The sequence below is a fragment of the Saccopteryx bilineata genome, chromosome 4 (assembly GCF_036850765.1).
Source record: "Saccopteryx bilineata isolate mSacBil1 chromosome 4, mSacBil1_pri_phased_curated, whole genome shotgun sequence".
Taxonomy (NCBI): Eukaryota; Metazoa; Chordata; class Mammalia; order Chiroptera; family Emballonuridae; genus Saccopteryx; species Saccopteryx bilineata.
In genome coordinates, this window is record NC_089493.1 from 198,484,450 (window position 1) to 198,498,249 (window position 13,800).

The window sequence follows — 13,800 nt, forward strand, 5'->3', positions numbered from 1 at the left end:
GGGGTAACGGGAAGGTCAGAACATCGACTATTCCTCCAGCCAGTGGGCAGCTCGGGGCGCCCCAGCCCCCTCAGTGCGGTGGACGCTGCCCGGAGGCAGCATGCCTGAGGCCTCAGCAGGGCCAGGCAGACAGGGCCAGACCCCTCCTGCCCCCCGCCGGCCCTGGGACCTCGAGCACCTGGCCCCCTCCAGGCCCTGCATTCTCGCTCCTCACAGGGCGCTGTGTGACCCGCGTTGTGGTGGTGTGAGGGCCGCACCGGGTCAGGGGTGAGCACCGTCCCCGGGGTCCTGGTGCCTGGCCCCCAGGAGTGCAGGTGGCACACCCGCCCCCCACGGGGCGGCTCACCTCCAAGGGGAGACCCTCACTCCCCGCCCTGAGCCCACCCACCTGCAGGAGTCGTGGACCATGGAACAGGCAGCACTGACGTGTCTGTGGCCAGCTGGGCGGTTTCCTCCTCCAAGGTCAGGCTGCAGTTATACCGGAATTTAATTTTCCCCGTTGGACACCTGAGATCCATTCAAGGCCGAGCGGCTCTGACAGGGGTGAAATATCGCTGTGGAAGCGTGGTCGGTGGATTTTCCTGCTGACAGACCGGCCAGCACCCGGCTCTGGGGACGAACACCGGGTCAGGGCTGCCAGTTGCCCCCTTGATTCCACAGTCTGATCTCACGAATCATCCAGGGCTTGTGCCGCGACCCCAGGAAAGAGGCTTTCAGCCCCAGAACAGCCACCCCGGGGCCATCGAGCCCGTGATGAGTGGGGGTGGTGGGGAGGGCGTGGGGGGCGGTCAGGAGGCTCCTCAGCAGAACCGGACGTGGCGGGCCCAGGCTGCCTGCCAAGGGGCAGGCTCTGTGGACCTGGGGTGCACATTCAGAACCCAGCACATCCCAGAGCGTGCGAGGCGGCGAGGGTGTGGCGCGCGTGGTCCTGGCGTCGGACGGCTCTGCCTGTGCTGTGGGTCCATGGCCAGGTGGTAGGTCGCGGTGTCCCTGTGCACACCCCAGGGGGAGCCCGCCCCCGCCCCGCAGCCCTGTGACGGACAGCTCCCGTGTCAGGGCGCAGAGCCCAGACCCACACGGCACTCTGCCCCCCTCCCCCCCCCTGGCTCCAGGATCGAGCGTGGTCCTCACAGCGGCGCCTGCAGGTGGCCCCGTGCCTGCGAGCCACAGGGCGCAGCGGTGGGAAGGGCGGAGTGGGCAGGGGGGGCCTCTGTGGCCTTTCCCTGGGGTTCAGGCTCCCCTGCCCCACATCCCCCTCACCTCCTCTGGGAAGCGACCCTGACTGCATCTGCCCCTCATAAACTGGTGCCCTGACCCTCCTGGACTGGCCGGGGCGGGGGGGGGGGGGCACATCACGGGCCGGTGGTTCAGCCTGAGGAACTGCGTCCCTGTCACGGTGGGGGCTCGGGGCCTCACACAGCCAGCTGGCGGGAGGACAGACTCAAACCGGGCTGACTGCTCCGAGCCCGTGCCCTGCTGGGCGCCCCCCGTCCCACGTGGGGCAGCCCCCGGCCCTGAGGGACTCCCCGCCCAGCTCCCAACAGGAGCTCCAAGAGGCACCTGGCTTCAGACTACATGTGTTCAGCGAGCCAGCCTCGCTCGCTAGTGGGGGATAAATCTGGGTTTAATTACTGGGCAGGCACCTTGGGTGAGGTTCACGGTAATCACTGCAGGTCCCCTGACGGCTCAGCACAGCTGGCCTCTCCCGACGCGGCTGTAAACCAGGCAGGAGTGGCCCGAGCCGGGGCCTGAGCCCTGGACCGGGCGGTCAGGGCAGCTCAGCGGGAGAAAGTGGCCCAGGAGTTCCTGAGGGAGCCTGTGGTCCCCAGGCGGCTGACAGGGGAACCCCCTGGACCGGGCGGTCAGGGCAGCTCAGCGGGAGAGAGTGGCCCAGGAGTCTCTGAGGGAGCCTGTGGTCCCCGGGCGGCTGGCAGGGGAACCCCCAGGGCAACAGGATCCAAAATCTCCAGATGACCTCTGCTCTCGGGGCTCCTCCCCCCACTGTGGACCCCTGCCCTTGTGGGGCGCCCGGCAGTGGGGACTCACTGCGGACCAGCAGCTTGCCAACTGCCCGCTGGGGGCCTTGGGACCACAGTGCTGATGGGATTGTCAGCACCTCCTTCGAGCATCCCTGTCTGAGCCTGCAGTGTCCCCCGTCCACCTCCCGTCTGAGCCTGCAGTGTCCCCCGTCCACCTCCCCGTCTGAGCCTGCAGTGTCCCCCGTCCACCTCCCCGTCTGAGCCTGCAGTGTCCCCCCTCCACCTCCCTGTCTGAGCCTGCAGTGTCCCCCCCTCCACCTCCCCGTCTGAGCCTGCAGTGTCCCCCCTCCACCTCCCCGTGCGTCCTGACCCGGCCGGTCTTCAGTTCTGGCCACGAGCTGGGTGTTTGAAAGGAGCCAGGCCGGGTGTGGGGTCTGGAGCTCAGAGCCAGGAGGACAGCTGACTGTCTGGTCACTGCTTCAATAGGGCAGCTCCATGCTGTCCCACAGGCAGGTGGCTCCGGTCACTTGTCCTTCTCGCTGGTGGCTGAGCACACACGCTGGGGCTTGCTGACATGGCAGGTGTCGCCCCCGCCCCCACGCTGCCGCCAGTGCCCCCGACCCCAGCTGCCAGTGCCCCCGACCCCGGCTGCCAGTGCCCCCGACCCCGGCCGCCGCCGCTCCCGAGCCCGTGAGCTCACTGCCCGCTGTCTCCGCAGAGCTGAAGAAGCAGGTGGAGAGCACGGAGCTGAAGAACCGGCGGCTCAAGGAGGTCTTCCAGACCAAGATCCAGGAGTTCCGGAAGGTCTGCTACACGCTCACGGGCTACCAGGTCGACATCACCCGGGAGAGCCAGTACCGGCTGACGTCCATGTACGCCGAGCACAAGGACGACTGCCTCGTCTTCAAGGTAAGTCCCCGCTGCGCCGCCCGGCCTGGGAGCAGGGTAGCCTCGCGTTTCCAGGGTAGCTGGCTTGGGGCGGGGGCTGGACGCAGGCCCCCCAGAGGTGTGAGTCCTCTCCCCTGCGCGGGCTCCAGCTTGCGGCCTGGGCTCTGGCCGTTGTCTCCGGGAAGCCGCAGAGCATGTAGTCAGACACAGGACGGGACCGCTCCGAGCTGGCTCTGGGACCGTGTCGTCCCGCCTGGAGGGCAGGGCAGTGCCCAGTGTCGGCAGTGCCTGTGGCGGGGTGGGGGGGTGAGAAACGGGGTGAAAGGGCATAGGGCCAGGGTGCCGTGCGCAAGGACCTCTGGGTCGTGTGCCGGTCACCAGGAGCCAGGCCTGGGAACCACGGCAACGGACTCCCCAGCCTGTCTGCCCAACTCGCTCTGCAAAGTGGGCAGTGCCCCTGAGTGGGTCTGACGTCCACAACAGGCAGCAAGCTGCCCAGGATCTGGGACCTGGCCTGGCGCAGGAGGTGCTGGGTGCTGCCCGGGCTGGGCGGAGCCTAGGAGGGCAGCACCTGTGTCCTGGGCTGGGGTCTCACGGAGGACAGCGTGGGTGGTCAGCACCAGGGTGCACCTGTGTCCTGTGCTGGGGTCTCACGGAGGACAGCGTGGGTGGTCAGCACCAGGGTGCACCTGCGTCCTGTGCTGGGGTCTCACAGAAGACAGCGTGGGCGGTCAGCACCAGGGTGCACCTGCGTCCTGTGCTGGGGTCTCACGGAGGACAGCGTGGGTGGTCAGCACCAGAGGGCACCTGCGTCCTGGGCTGGGGTCTCACGGAGGACAGCGTGGGTGGTCAGCACCAGGGTGTACCTGCATCCTGTGCTGGGGTCTCACGGAAGACAGCGTGGGTGGTCAGCACCAGGGTGCACCTGTGTCCTGTGCTGGGGTCTCACGGAGGACAGCGTGGGTGGTCAGCACCAGGGTGCACCTGCTGTGCTGGGGTCTCACGGAAGACAGCGTGGGTGGTCAGCACCAGGGTGCACCTGTGTCCTGTGCTGGGGTCTCACGGAGGACAGCGTGGGTGGTCAGCACCAGGGTGCACCTGTGTCCTGTGCTGGGGTCTCACGGAAGACAGCGTGGGCAGTCCCCGATGTGTGGGCCGGGCCCCCCCTGTGCTGGGCCCCCCAGGAGCTCCCCCGGGCACCCGTGCAGGACCTGCTCCACAGCAGGTGGGTCAGCAGCAGTGGCTGAGGGACAGAGAGAGAACCAAGACCCTAGTCCTAATTCCCTCCTTGTACACACTGACCCTGCACGGCCACCCAGCCGCTGGCCAAGGGCGAGGAGCCCTCTGTCCCCGCCCGTCCCCCTTGGGCTCGGATCCTCCTAGGGTCTCGCCTCCCGTTGCCTGACCCTCTGGCTGGGCTCCTGGCAGCACGCCTAGGCCTCTGTCCTCTGTCTCTGCTGGCAGAGCGCTGGGCTCTGGGAACAGCTGGGGCAGGGCCTGCTGGTGTGCGGGCACGGGGCCTGTGCTGGCCCCTGTGCGCTGCCCCCTCGGTCAGGCCCCTCAGAGCAGCTTCTCCCCCCAGTCCTCCGCACAGGCCACGACCCTCCAGCTCCCCTGTGGGTCCCCGGGGGAACCTCCCGCTTGCTGGGGGCCCAGGGGACACGTTGGGAGCTGCCGACCTTCTGGCAGGAAGTCTCTGACCCGGGACCACGGCTGAGGGTGTCGGTGACTGCTGTCATCTCCTGGCTCCCAAGGACACCGAGCTCGGTGATGGGAGGATAGATGGACAGATGGACAGACGGCCGGATGGGCAGAAACTCTCTGATCCAGGACCACGGCTGAGGGTGTCGGTGACTGCTGTCATCTCATGGCTCCCAAGGACACCGAGCTCGGTGATGGGAGGATAGATGGACAGATGGACGGACGGCCAGATGGGCAGAAACGAAGGAGAAGATGACTAAGAGGGCAGACGGCAGACCAAGCGAGGGGCCGGAGTGGGTAACGGTCCGTCACACCCCCACCTGCAAGTCGTCACTGCCTCTGGGGACCAGGCCACAGCCCGGTCCTAACTCTGCCCAGAGCCCGAGTCACGCCCTCCCACACGGCTCCTGACCCAGCCGTGCGCCTGGGCTGGTCACGCACTCTCAGAGCTCCATCCCCGCCCAGAGGGGGGAGCTGGTCTGGACGCCCCCTGGGGTGCCCCTCGCTCTAGTCCTCTGGGTTCAGAGGGCCCCCTCTTTCAGGGCCAGAAGGCAGGATCTTGAGGTGAGCTGGCGGCCTGAGAGGTGATGCCACAGGAGCGGAGGGCAGACTGGGGCCGGGAGCCATGGAGACGGCCCTGGGCGCACACTGGGTCCCGGCCCCCGCGGTGGTGGTGGCGGCGTGGCCAGGCCGGAGGGCCGTGCAGCAGCCTCTGGACACTGCACCCCATTTGTCTCCCCAGAGGTGACTTCTCAGACAGCGAGGGGCTGACGGCAGAGTTGGAAATAGCTGTGCCCGTTCCACTTGAGCAGACGCCCTCGCGCTCTGAAAACTGGGTCCCAGCCTCCCGTGCCCGCCCCTGACGCACCTGCCTCCTGGGACAGGCAGAGGCAGGGCTCCTGTGTATCTGGGGGTGCCAGGCAGGGCTGCCGCTGCCCAGTGTGCTGGAGCCCTCGGTTCAGGGGGGCTGGCTGGTTTGGGGGCTCAGCTCAGGATACGGAAAGGCTTGCCGACCTCAGAGTGAAAGTCCACAAAGGTGCGTAAAGAACAGGCTGACTTGGTGCAGTGAGTGCCACGTTGCGGCCCCCGGCTCTGCTCCGGGGCTCAGGATGAGGCCAGGACTAGACCAGGTGACGGATGCTTCCCCAGGAAGCGAGCCCGGTCCGTCAGCTGTCAGGGGGCCCCGGCAGTGGGAGGCAGGTGACGGATGCTTCCCCAGGAAGCGAGCCCGGCCCGTCAGCTGTCAGGGGCCCCGGCAGTGGGAGGCAGGTGACCGATGCTTCCCCAGGAAGCGAGCCCGGCCCGTCAGCTGTCAGGGGCCCCGGCAGTGGGAGGCAGGTGACCGATGCTTCCCCAGGAAGCGAGCCCGGCCCGTCAGCTGTCAGGGGCCCCGGCAGTGGGAGGCAGGTGACGGATGCTTCCCCAGGAAGCGAGCCCGGTCCGTCAGCTGTCAGGGGCCCTGGCAGTGGGAGGCAGGTGACGGATGCTTCCTCAGGAAGCGAGCCCGGTCCGTCAGCTGTCGGGGGCCCTGGCAGTGGGAGGCAGCCTGGCTCAGTGGGAAGAGCTGGGAAGGCGTGCGGGTCAGGTGTGGGCTGAGCCCCACAGACCTCCGGGGTGCGTCGTCTGCGGGAAGCTGGGGAGGGGAGGGTCCTGGCCCTGCAGTTGTAGCCGTGGACTCCCCTCCAGAACCCCCTGGTGGGGGCTGGCAGACCCCGGCGCTGGGACAGGACACCCAAGGACTCCGAGCACACTGGGCTCCAGCCACCTTCCTGGCCGCCAGCCACACCGCCCTGCCCACCAGACTCAGTTAAGAGCATCTGTGGCGTCCTTATTGTAAAAGTAATTGCAGAAAGCCTATCAGAGTGTAATTAAGTGTATAGAATGAACCTTAAGTCACTCGTAATCCCGCCCCTGTGACATGGGCGGCATCAGCCTCACGCCATGTTCCCCGCAGTGTCCTCCGTGTGGGCTTCCGTGGGCGCGTCCTCCTGCAGAGCAGGCCGGGGTGTGTGTCAGTGACGCTGCGCTGTGGGCATTTCCCATCCGGCCAGAGGGTCCTGGCAGCGAGGCTGGCTGGCGGTTTATAACGTGCTGTTTGGTGACTGGGCCGTAACTTATTCTGTATATTCCCTTGTGTGGGACGTTGGCTAGTCCCTGTCCACTCACCTGCTTACTTACTGTGGCAGACACCCTGTGATGGTCACCCACCCCCACAGGCTCTCTCTGCATCCCTGCTCACGTCTGTAGACCAGGACCCTATAGATTAGAGGTTAGGGCACGGCCGTGTTCAGGCTCAGTGCCTTAGGGTTGCGGAGCTTTAGAATGGACTGAGTAACGTGGTTAACAACCCTAATCAAGCCCTCATACTGCAGGGGACAGTTCCTATGACCCGCCTGACAGGTCAGCAGACGGGGCCCCGAACCCCACAGTTAGACCCTCACAGATCCGGTCTATTTCCCGGGGCGGGGGGCGCTTGGCCCAGACGTCACCCTCTCCGTCCCTTCGCCATCTGTCTGCACCTTCCTGCCCCACACCAGCCCCCTCCCTGCCGTCCCTCAGCTCCGAGCCCACCCGAGGTGCCAGTGCCTGGCAGGGGCCAGGGGCCTGTTTTCCGTGCCACGGGCAGAGCAGGAGGCCCGAGGCCCGTGGAGCCTGCTCGCCGGGGAGGAGCCCTGGACACTCCGCAGGCCCGGCCAAAGTGTGGTCAGTGTGTGAGCAGCGGGATCAGGAGGGGCCGCAGGCCGTCATTCCTCCCCTCTGTGCAGTCTTTCCCCTGAGCTGACGTGAAGGTTTTCTTTCTGTTTGTCCTGTTGGGCATCAGGTTTCTTGGGTTGGTGGGTTAATAGTTAACCGAATTTGGAAAATTTGGTCTATCGTTTCTTTAAACATTGTTTCTGTGCTTCTCCCCTCTTTCTCGGGACTCCAGTGATACATGTTTAAACTCTATTATCCCATTGGTCATTGCTGCTCTGTGTGTGTGTGTGTGTGTGTGTGTGTGTGTGTGTGTGTGTGTGAGAGAGAGAGTGTGTGTGAGTGTGCGCGCGCGCTACAGAGAGACAGAACCCTTTATCTGTGTTTCAGTCTGGGTCGTGTCTCGTGTCTGCTGCTGTGTCTTTAAGTTTACTGACCTTTTCTCCTGGAGTGTCTAATCTGCTTAATGTCAGCCAGTGAATTTTTCATTTCGGATATTGTATTTTTCATGTCTAAGTGGCTCATTTGGTTCTTTTATATCTTACTGTTCTCCTTCATTTTAGTCATCTGTGCTGTGTAGCAGATTCCTCTGAAACTTAGCCTCCTAACACAGCACACAGGTTGTCACCCCGCAGTTTCTGAACGGCAGGGACCCAGGGGCAGTTCAGCTGGGGGTCCCAGCTCGGGGTCTCTCCTGAGAGGGCGGGTGGGCTCCCGAAGGTGGGGTGAGGCCACAGGATCCGCTCCCAGCTCACGCAGGTGCTCTCGGCAGAAGCTTTGCCCTTTGCCACCTGGACCTCTCTGCGGGCAGCTTGGGTGTCCTCAGATCACGGCAGCCGGCTGCCCCAGAGCGCAGAGAGAGCCAGAGACGGAGCCAGCCCCTGGCGGGCGCCTCAGCGTCTCACCTGGCGGAGGTGACGGAAGCTGCTCTGCCCTCCCCGTTGGCCACGGAAACCAGGCGGCTGCAGCGTGGGAGGAGCCGGCAGGAGGCGGAGGGCCAGGAGGCGGCAGCACCAGGGCCGTCGCGGAGCCAGCTGTCGTGTCCCTCACTGCCTTCATGTTTTCATTGAATCTTCGTGCACACGTGTAGCTGTCCTGTTGAAGCCTCTGTCTGCTGATGCCGCCATCTCTGGACCTACTTTTACTGGCTGATTTTTCTCTTGGTTGTAGGTGGCATTTTTCTCTTCTGCACGCTTAATAGCTCTTGTGTGATGGACCTCATGACTGAGGTGGGGCTGAGTGTCTTCTTCTGAACAGTGTTAGGCTTTTTTCTGGCAAGCAGTGAAGTGACTGTGGTCAGCTGGCCTGCTCTCCATCTTTTCTTTAGAGAGTTTGTCTAGATTTGCTTCCAGGGCGGATTAAACTCAGCCGTGAGACGTGACCCTCCCGCGGCCTGTCCCTCTTCGAGGGGCTGCTGCGCTGCTTGATGTGACAGGACGTGTGTGTAGGAACCTGAGCTCCAGCCCAGCACAGAAGCCGCGCTGATCAGCGCTGGCTACAGCGTTCCCCCGCTGGGCCTGCCCCCACACGCGTGAGCACATGTATCTGCAACACGTATGGGGCTCGTGCGGCCACTTGGTGGGTTTGACCAAAATGAGACCATGTTACAGACACTGCTGTACTGGTCAGCGTGAGCTGCCGCAGCAGGACAACGGACTGGGGGCTGACCCACCTGCATTTCCTCGCAGCCTGGAGACCGGAGGTCCCAGGCCAGGCCCTCAGGGTCAGTGCCACGTGAGGGTCAGTGCCAGTGACCCACCCTTCCTGCTGGCAGGCGGCCGCCCTCCCTGTGTTCTCTGGCCCTTCCTCGGTGCCCCCCAGGGGCAGGGCGGAGCGTGCTGGGGGCCCTTCCTCGGTGCCCCCCAGGGGCAGGGCAGAGCATGCTGGGGGCCCTTCCTTGGTGCCCCCCCAGGGGCAGGGCGGAGCGTGCTGGGGGCCCTTCCTCGGTGCCCCCCCAGGGGCAGGGCAGAGCATGCTGGGGGCCCTTCCTCGGTGCCCCCCCAGGGGCAGGGCGGAGCGTGCTGGGGGCCCTTCCTCTGTTCCCCCCCAGGGGCAGAGCGGAGCGTGCTGGGGGCCCTTCCTCTGTGCCCCCCCCAGGGGCAGGGCGGAGCGTGCTGGGGGCCCTTCCTCGGTGCCCCCCCCAGGGGCAGGGCGGAGCATGCTGGGGGCCCTTCCTCTGTTTCCCCCTAGGGGCAGGGCGGAGCGTGCTGGGGGCCCTTCCTCTGTTTCCCCCTAGGGGCAGGGCGGAGCGTGCTGGGGGCCCTTCCTCTGTTTCCCCCTAGGGGCAGAGCGGAGCGTGCTGGGGGCCCTTCCTCTGTGCCCCCCCCAGGGGCAGGGCGGAGCGTGCTGGGGGCCCTTCCTCGGTGCCCCCCCCAGGGGCAGGGCGGAGCATGCTGGGGGCCCTTCCTCGGTGCCCCCCAGGGGCAGGGCGGAGCGTGCTGGGGGTCCTTCCTCGGTGCCCCCCAGGGGCAGGGCGGAGTGTGCTGGGGGCCCTTCCTCTTCTCATAAGGACGTCAGGGCCCTACCTGACGGCCTTGTTTGACCTTATTCGCCTCCTTGAAGACCCCTCTCCCAGTGCAGCCACACCGGGGGCCCGGCTTCCCCTGTGACTGTGGGGACACGGTTCAGTTCAGGACTGCCGTGTGGACACCGTGTTTCACTCAGCGTGCGTCAGACGTGCGTCTGCACAGAGCTCCAGGCCTAGGGTAACCTCTGCCTTGACGCTCGTCCTGTCCGCCCTGGCCCCCACCTGCTGTTACTCTGGCCCCACCTGCTGTTACTCTGTCCCACCGGCCACGACATTCTGCAGGGGGGTCGGTGACCAGCCAGGGAGGACGCACAGAGTCTCTCTGACTCAGACTTGCCCACAGTGCCCCAAACGGACGTCCTCAGCGGTGTGTTCAGCCCAGAGAGAGGGCGGCTGGTCCTCAGGACGAGGGCTGTTCTCTCGTGGGTCCCGCAGTGGCTGCCTCTACCCAGGCTGCGTGAGCGCTCAGCTGGCCTCCGTGAGCACGCGGCCAGGGTGCGTGTGCCGGCAGCAAGCCTGGGGCTCAAGCTGGGGGCTCGGCGGGCTAGGGTGGGGGCGAGGGGGCCGGAGGGACAGAGGGAGAAGGAAGGTCCTCGTCCAGTCCGGGTCCGGGTACTGCGGGCGAGTGAGGTCCCCCTGGGGCTGAGGGAAGAGCCCTCCCTTCCCGAGCAGGGGCCTGAATCACGGGGCACCTGGGGCCTGCATTGGCCTCCTTGGCTGCCCAGCTCCACCTGCCCTGGCAGGCGCAGGCCCTGTCGGTGTGGTCACTCCTGCTGGCGGGGGAGGGTCAGACGCTCTGGCTGTGCCCCCCCAGCCTGCTCTCACCTTGCCCTGGCCTCTGTGCCAGCTGAACGGGTGGGGGGGGGGCACGAGATGCTCTCCCTTCCCTGGTCGCGCCTGAGCCCAGCAGGCCGGTCGTGCCGACTTGAGATCCACTCAGCAGCCCCTGTGCTTCCTGCAGGAAACCCCACCAGCCCCGCGCTCTGCAGACACGACCAGCCCCCATCCGCCTGCCCCGCCCGAGCCCCGAGCCCCTGGGGACCGCCAGCCCCCTCCTGCTCTGGTCCCCGTGGTCTGCGTCCGCTTGCCCCGAGCAGAGGCCACCACTGGCCGCAGGGCCCTTGCTCCCTGCTCCTAGGCCATCTGAGGGGGTGTGGACGTGCTCCTGAGCAGCCAGTCCTGATTAACTGTGCAAACCTAATTAGTCCGCACCACAGCCCGCGGAAGGCCTCCCTCGGGGAGCGCGTGCGCCTGCCGCGCCGGGGGGCCGATTCCTCACCGAGGCGGCGGTGTTATTAGCGCGGCGTCTCCTCAGGTTTCCCGTTCCTCCCGTGTCATAAAGAGACGTTCTTCCCGCTGGGCCCCGCCCCCGCGGACCACTGTTGTAAATAATATTAAAGCAATTTTTCCCGAGGAGACCAGAGGGAGCACGGGGGTGGCACGGCCGGCGTCCTGAGGCCTCCGGGCCTGAGCCGCGCACGGGGCGGGCGCCGCAGAGCTGGGTTGGGTGGAGGCCGGGGGAAGAGGCGGGAGCCCTGGAGCTGCGTGCAGACCTCTGATGCGGGCTGTGTGCCGCTGCCCATGTCCGCAGCAGCCGCGAGGGCTGAGGGCTCAGGGCTCGGGCTGCGCCCGCCTGAGGCCACACAGGCTCCGTCCTGCACCGGCGCTTCTGTAGCCTTCGTCCCCACAGTCACTCTGTGTGTCTCCCTCTCGTTTCCGTGTGCAGCTGCGAGCAAGCCTCCTCCTAAGCAGGTTTATTTAAGTTAACAAGGACAGTTGAGTCAGAGAAAATTGTTTTTTGCGTGAATAATGGACCTGGGAGGCACAGCTCACACAGACAACCGCCCGTGCATGCCGCTGCCGTGGGCTTGCTCCCTCGGCAAGTCCGTGCAGGCTGCAGGGTCCACCCCACCCGCAGACGCGGCTCCTGGCACTCAGAGAGGCCAGTGCTCCGGCCAGTGGGCCAGGGCCAGGCAAAGCCAGCTGGGGTCCAGGTGAGCCCGTCAAGCTCCCGCCATGCCCAGGACAGCCCCACAGATCCCCAGTGCCAAGGTGGAGAGGCCCTGCTCCCGGGGAGCGCCAGGTGCCCATCGGTGGCTGGCGGGGTGCCCAGCACGGCCGTAAGGCTCTGTGAGGGCAGAAGGCCTTGGAGGAAGAGACGGCCTGCTCAGTCCACTGAGTCCTGGGGGCGGCAGGACCAGCACAGGAGGCAGACCCACACCTGCCTCCTGACCAGCTCTGCGGGGACTGGGGCTGCCGTCTGGGACCTGTGACTGGGTGGGGCTGGCTCTCTGCTGAGCCCTCACACCAGCCCCCCTTCAGCCGAGGAAGTGCAGGCTCAGAGAGGTGGCGCTGATCCCGGGGCCGGTGACCCGGGGCGGCCTCTGCGGTGGGCACACCTGGACGGGCACGGAGGTGGGGTCTCGTGGGGTGGGGACGTGGACATCCGCAGGGGCAGAGTCCTGGGGTGGACATCGCAGGGGCAGAGTCCTGGGGTGCATGGGCCGCTCTGGGCCCACAGGCGGGGTCTCGTGGGGTGGGGACGTGGACATCCGCAGGGGCAGAGTCCTGGAGTGGACATCGCAGGGGCAGCGTCCTGGGGTGGACATCGCAGGGGCAGAGTCCTGGGGTGGACATCGCAGGGGCAGCGTCCTGGGGTGGACATCGCAGGGGCAGAGTCCTGGGGTGGACATCGCAGGGGCAGAGTCCTGGGGTGGACATCGCAGGGGCAGCGTCCTGGGGTGGACATCCGCAGGGGCAGAGTCCTGGGGTGGACATCCGCAGGGGCAGAGTCCTGGGGTGCACGGGCCGCTCTGGGCCCACAGGCGGGGTCTCGTGGGGTGGGGATGTGGACATCCGCAGGGGCAGAGTCCTGGGGTGGACATCCGCAGGGGCAGCGTCCTGGGGTGCACGGGCCGCTCTGGGCCCACAGGCGGGGTCTCGTGGGGTGGGGATGTGGACATCCGCAGGGGCAGAGTCCTGGGGTGGACATCGCAGGGGCAGAGTCCTGGGGTGGACATCGCAGGGGCAGAGTCCTGGGGTGGACATCGCAGGGGCAGCGTCCTGGGGTGGACATCCGCAGGGGCAGAGTCCTGGGGTGGACATCCGCAGGGGCAGAGTCCTGGGGTGGACATCCGCAGGGGCAGCGTCCTGGGGTGGACATCCGCAGGGGCAGCGTCCTGGGGTGGACATCGCAGGGGCAGCGTCCTGGGGTGGACATCGCAGGGGCAGAGTCCTGGGGTGGACATCCGCAGGGGCAGAGTCCTGGGGTGCACGGGCCGCCCGATGCAGGGGCAGCTGTCCGAGAGAGCGCCGTCCAGGCGGGTTCCAAGGCTGTGTGAGTGACCGGAGGTCAGCCCACACCCACCACGGGCTGCAGGGGTGTGGGCAGCAGCCCCCTGTCCTCTCTGGTCTCCGCATGCGCAGGGCTGCGCTGCCCTCCAGGCCCAGGTGCCCACCTGCAGTCCTGCCACGCCTGCTCCCCACACGCTCCACCTGGGCTCTAGTGGGGGCCCCCGGCCGGCCCCACACTGCCTCTCCCACCCCCTGGGTCCCCTGAGGCCTCACGGCTGTTCCCTCACTTTCTTCAGGGCTCTGCTCAAAGGTCACCTGGTGGACAGCTCTCTCGTGACTGACTCTCTAGGCCCTCTGCTGCTTCATGCTTTTGTCATTGTGTTACTGTGTGTGGGGGTGTGTCTGTCCCATTAGAACACATGCATTCTGCAGGAGAAATAGCTGATTCACTGTCGGATGTGCCCTCAGCACCTAGAACAGCGCCTGACACAGAAGGCACTCAGTGAATAGGGTGGGTAGACAGACAAGTGGAGGATGGAGGGATGAGTGGATGGATGGATGGATGGACAGTTGGATGGATGGATGGATGGATGGATGGACAAGTGGATGGATGGATGGATGGATGGGATGGATGGATGGATGGACAAGTGGATGGATGGATGGATGGGATGGATGGATGGGTGGATGATGGATGGATGGATGGATGGATAGATGAATGCA

The 13,800-nt window shown here is 66.1% G+C and overlaps 1 protein-coding gene across 4 annotated transcripts in view; it reads left to right on the forward strand.

Moving 5' to 3' along the window:
• The window catches only part of MAD1L1 (mitotic arrest deficient 1 like 1), a 334,114-nt gene that overhangs the window by 302,629 nt on the left and 17,685 nt on the right, over positions 1 to 13,800 (forward strand). For all 4 annotated transcript variants that reach the window (XM_066273526.1, XM_066273527.1, XM_066273528.1 and 1 more), the window contains exon 17: positions 2,698 to 2,888. In XM_066273526.1, coding sequence (XP_066129623.1) covers positions 2,698 to 2,888 — 191 coding nt within the window. The remainder of the gene's footprint in view (positions 1 to 2,697; positions 2,889 to 13,800) is intronic.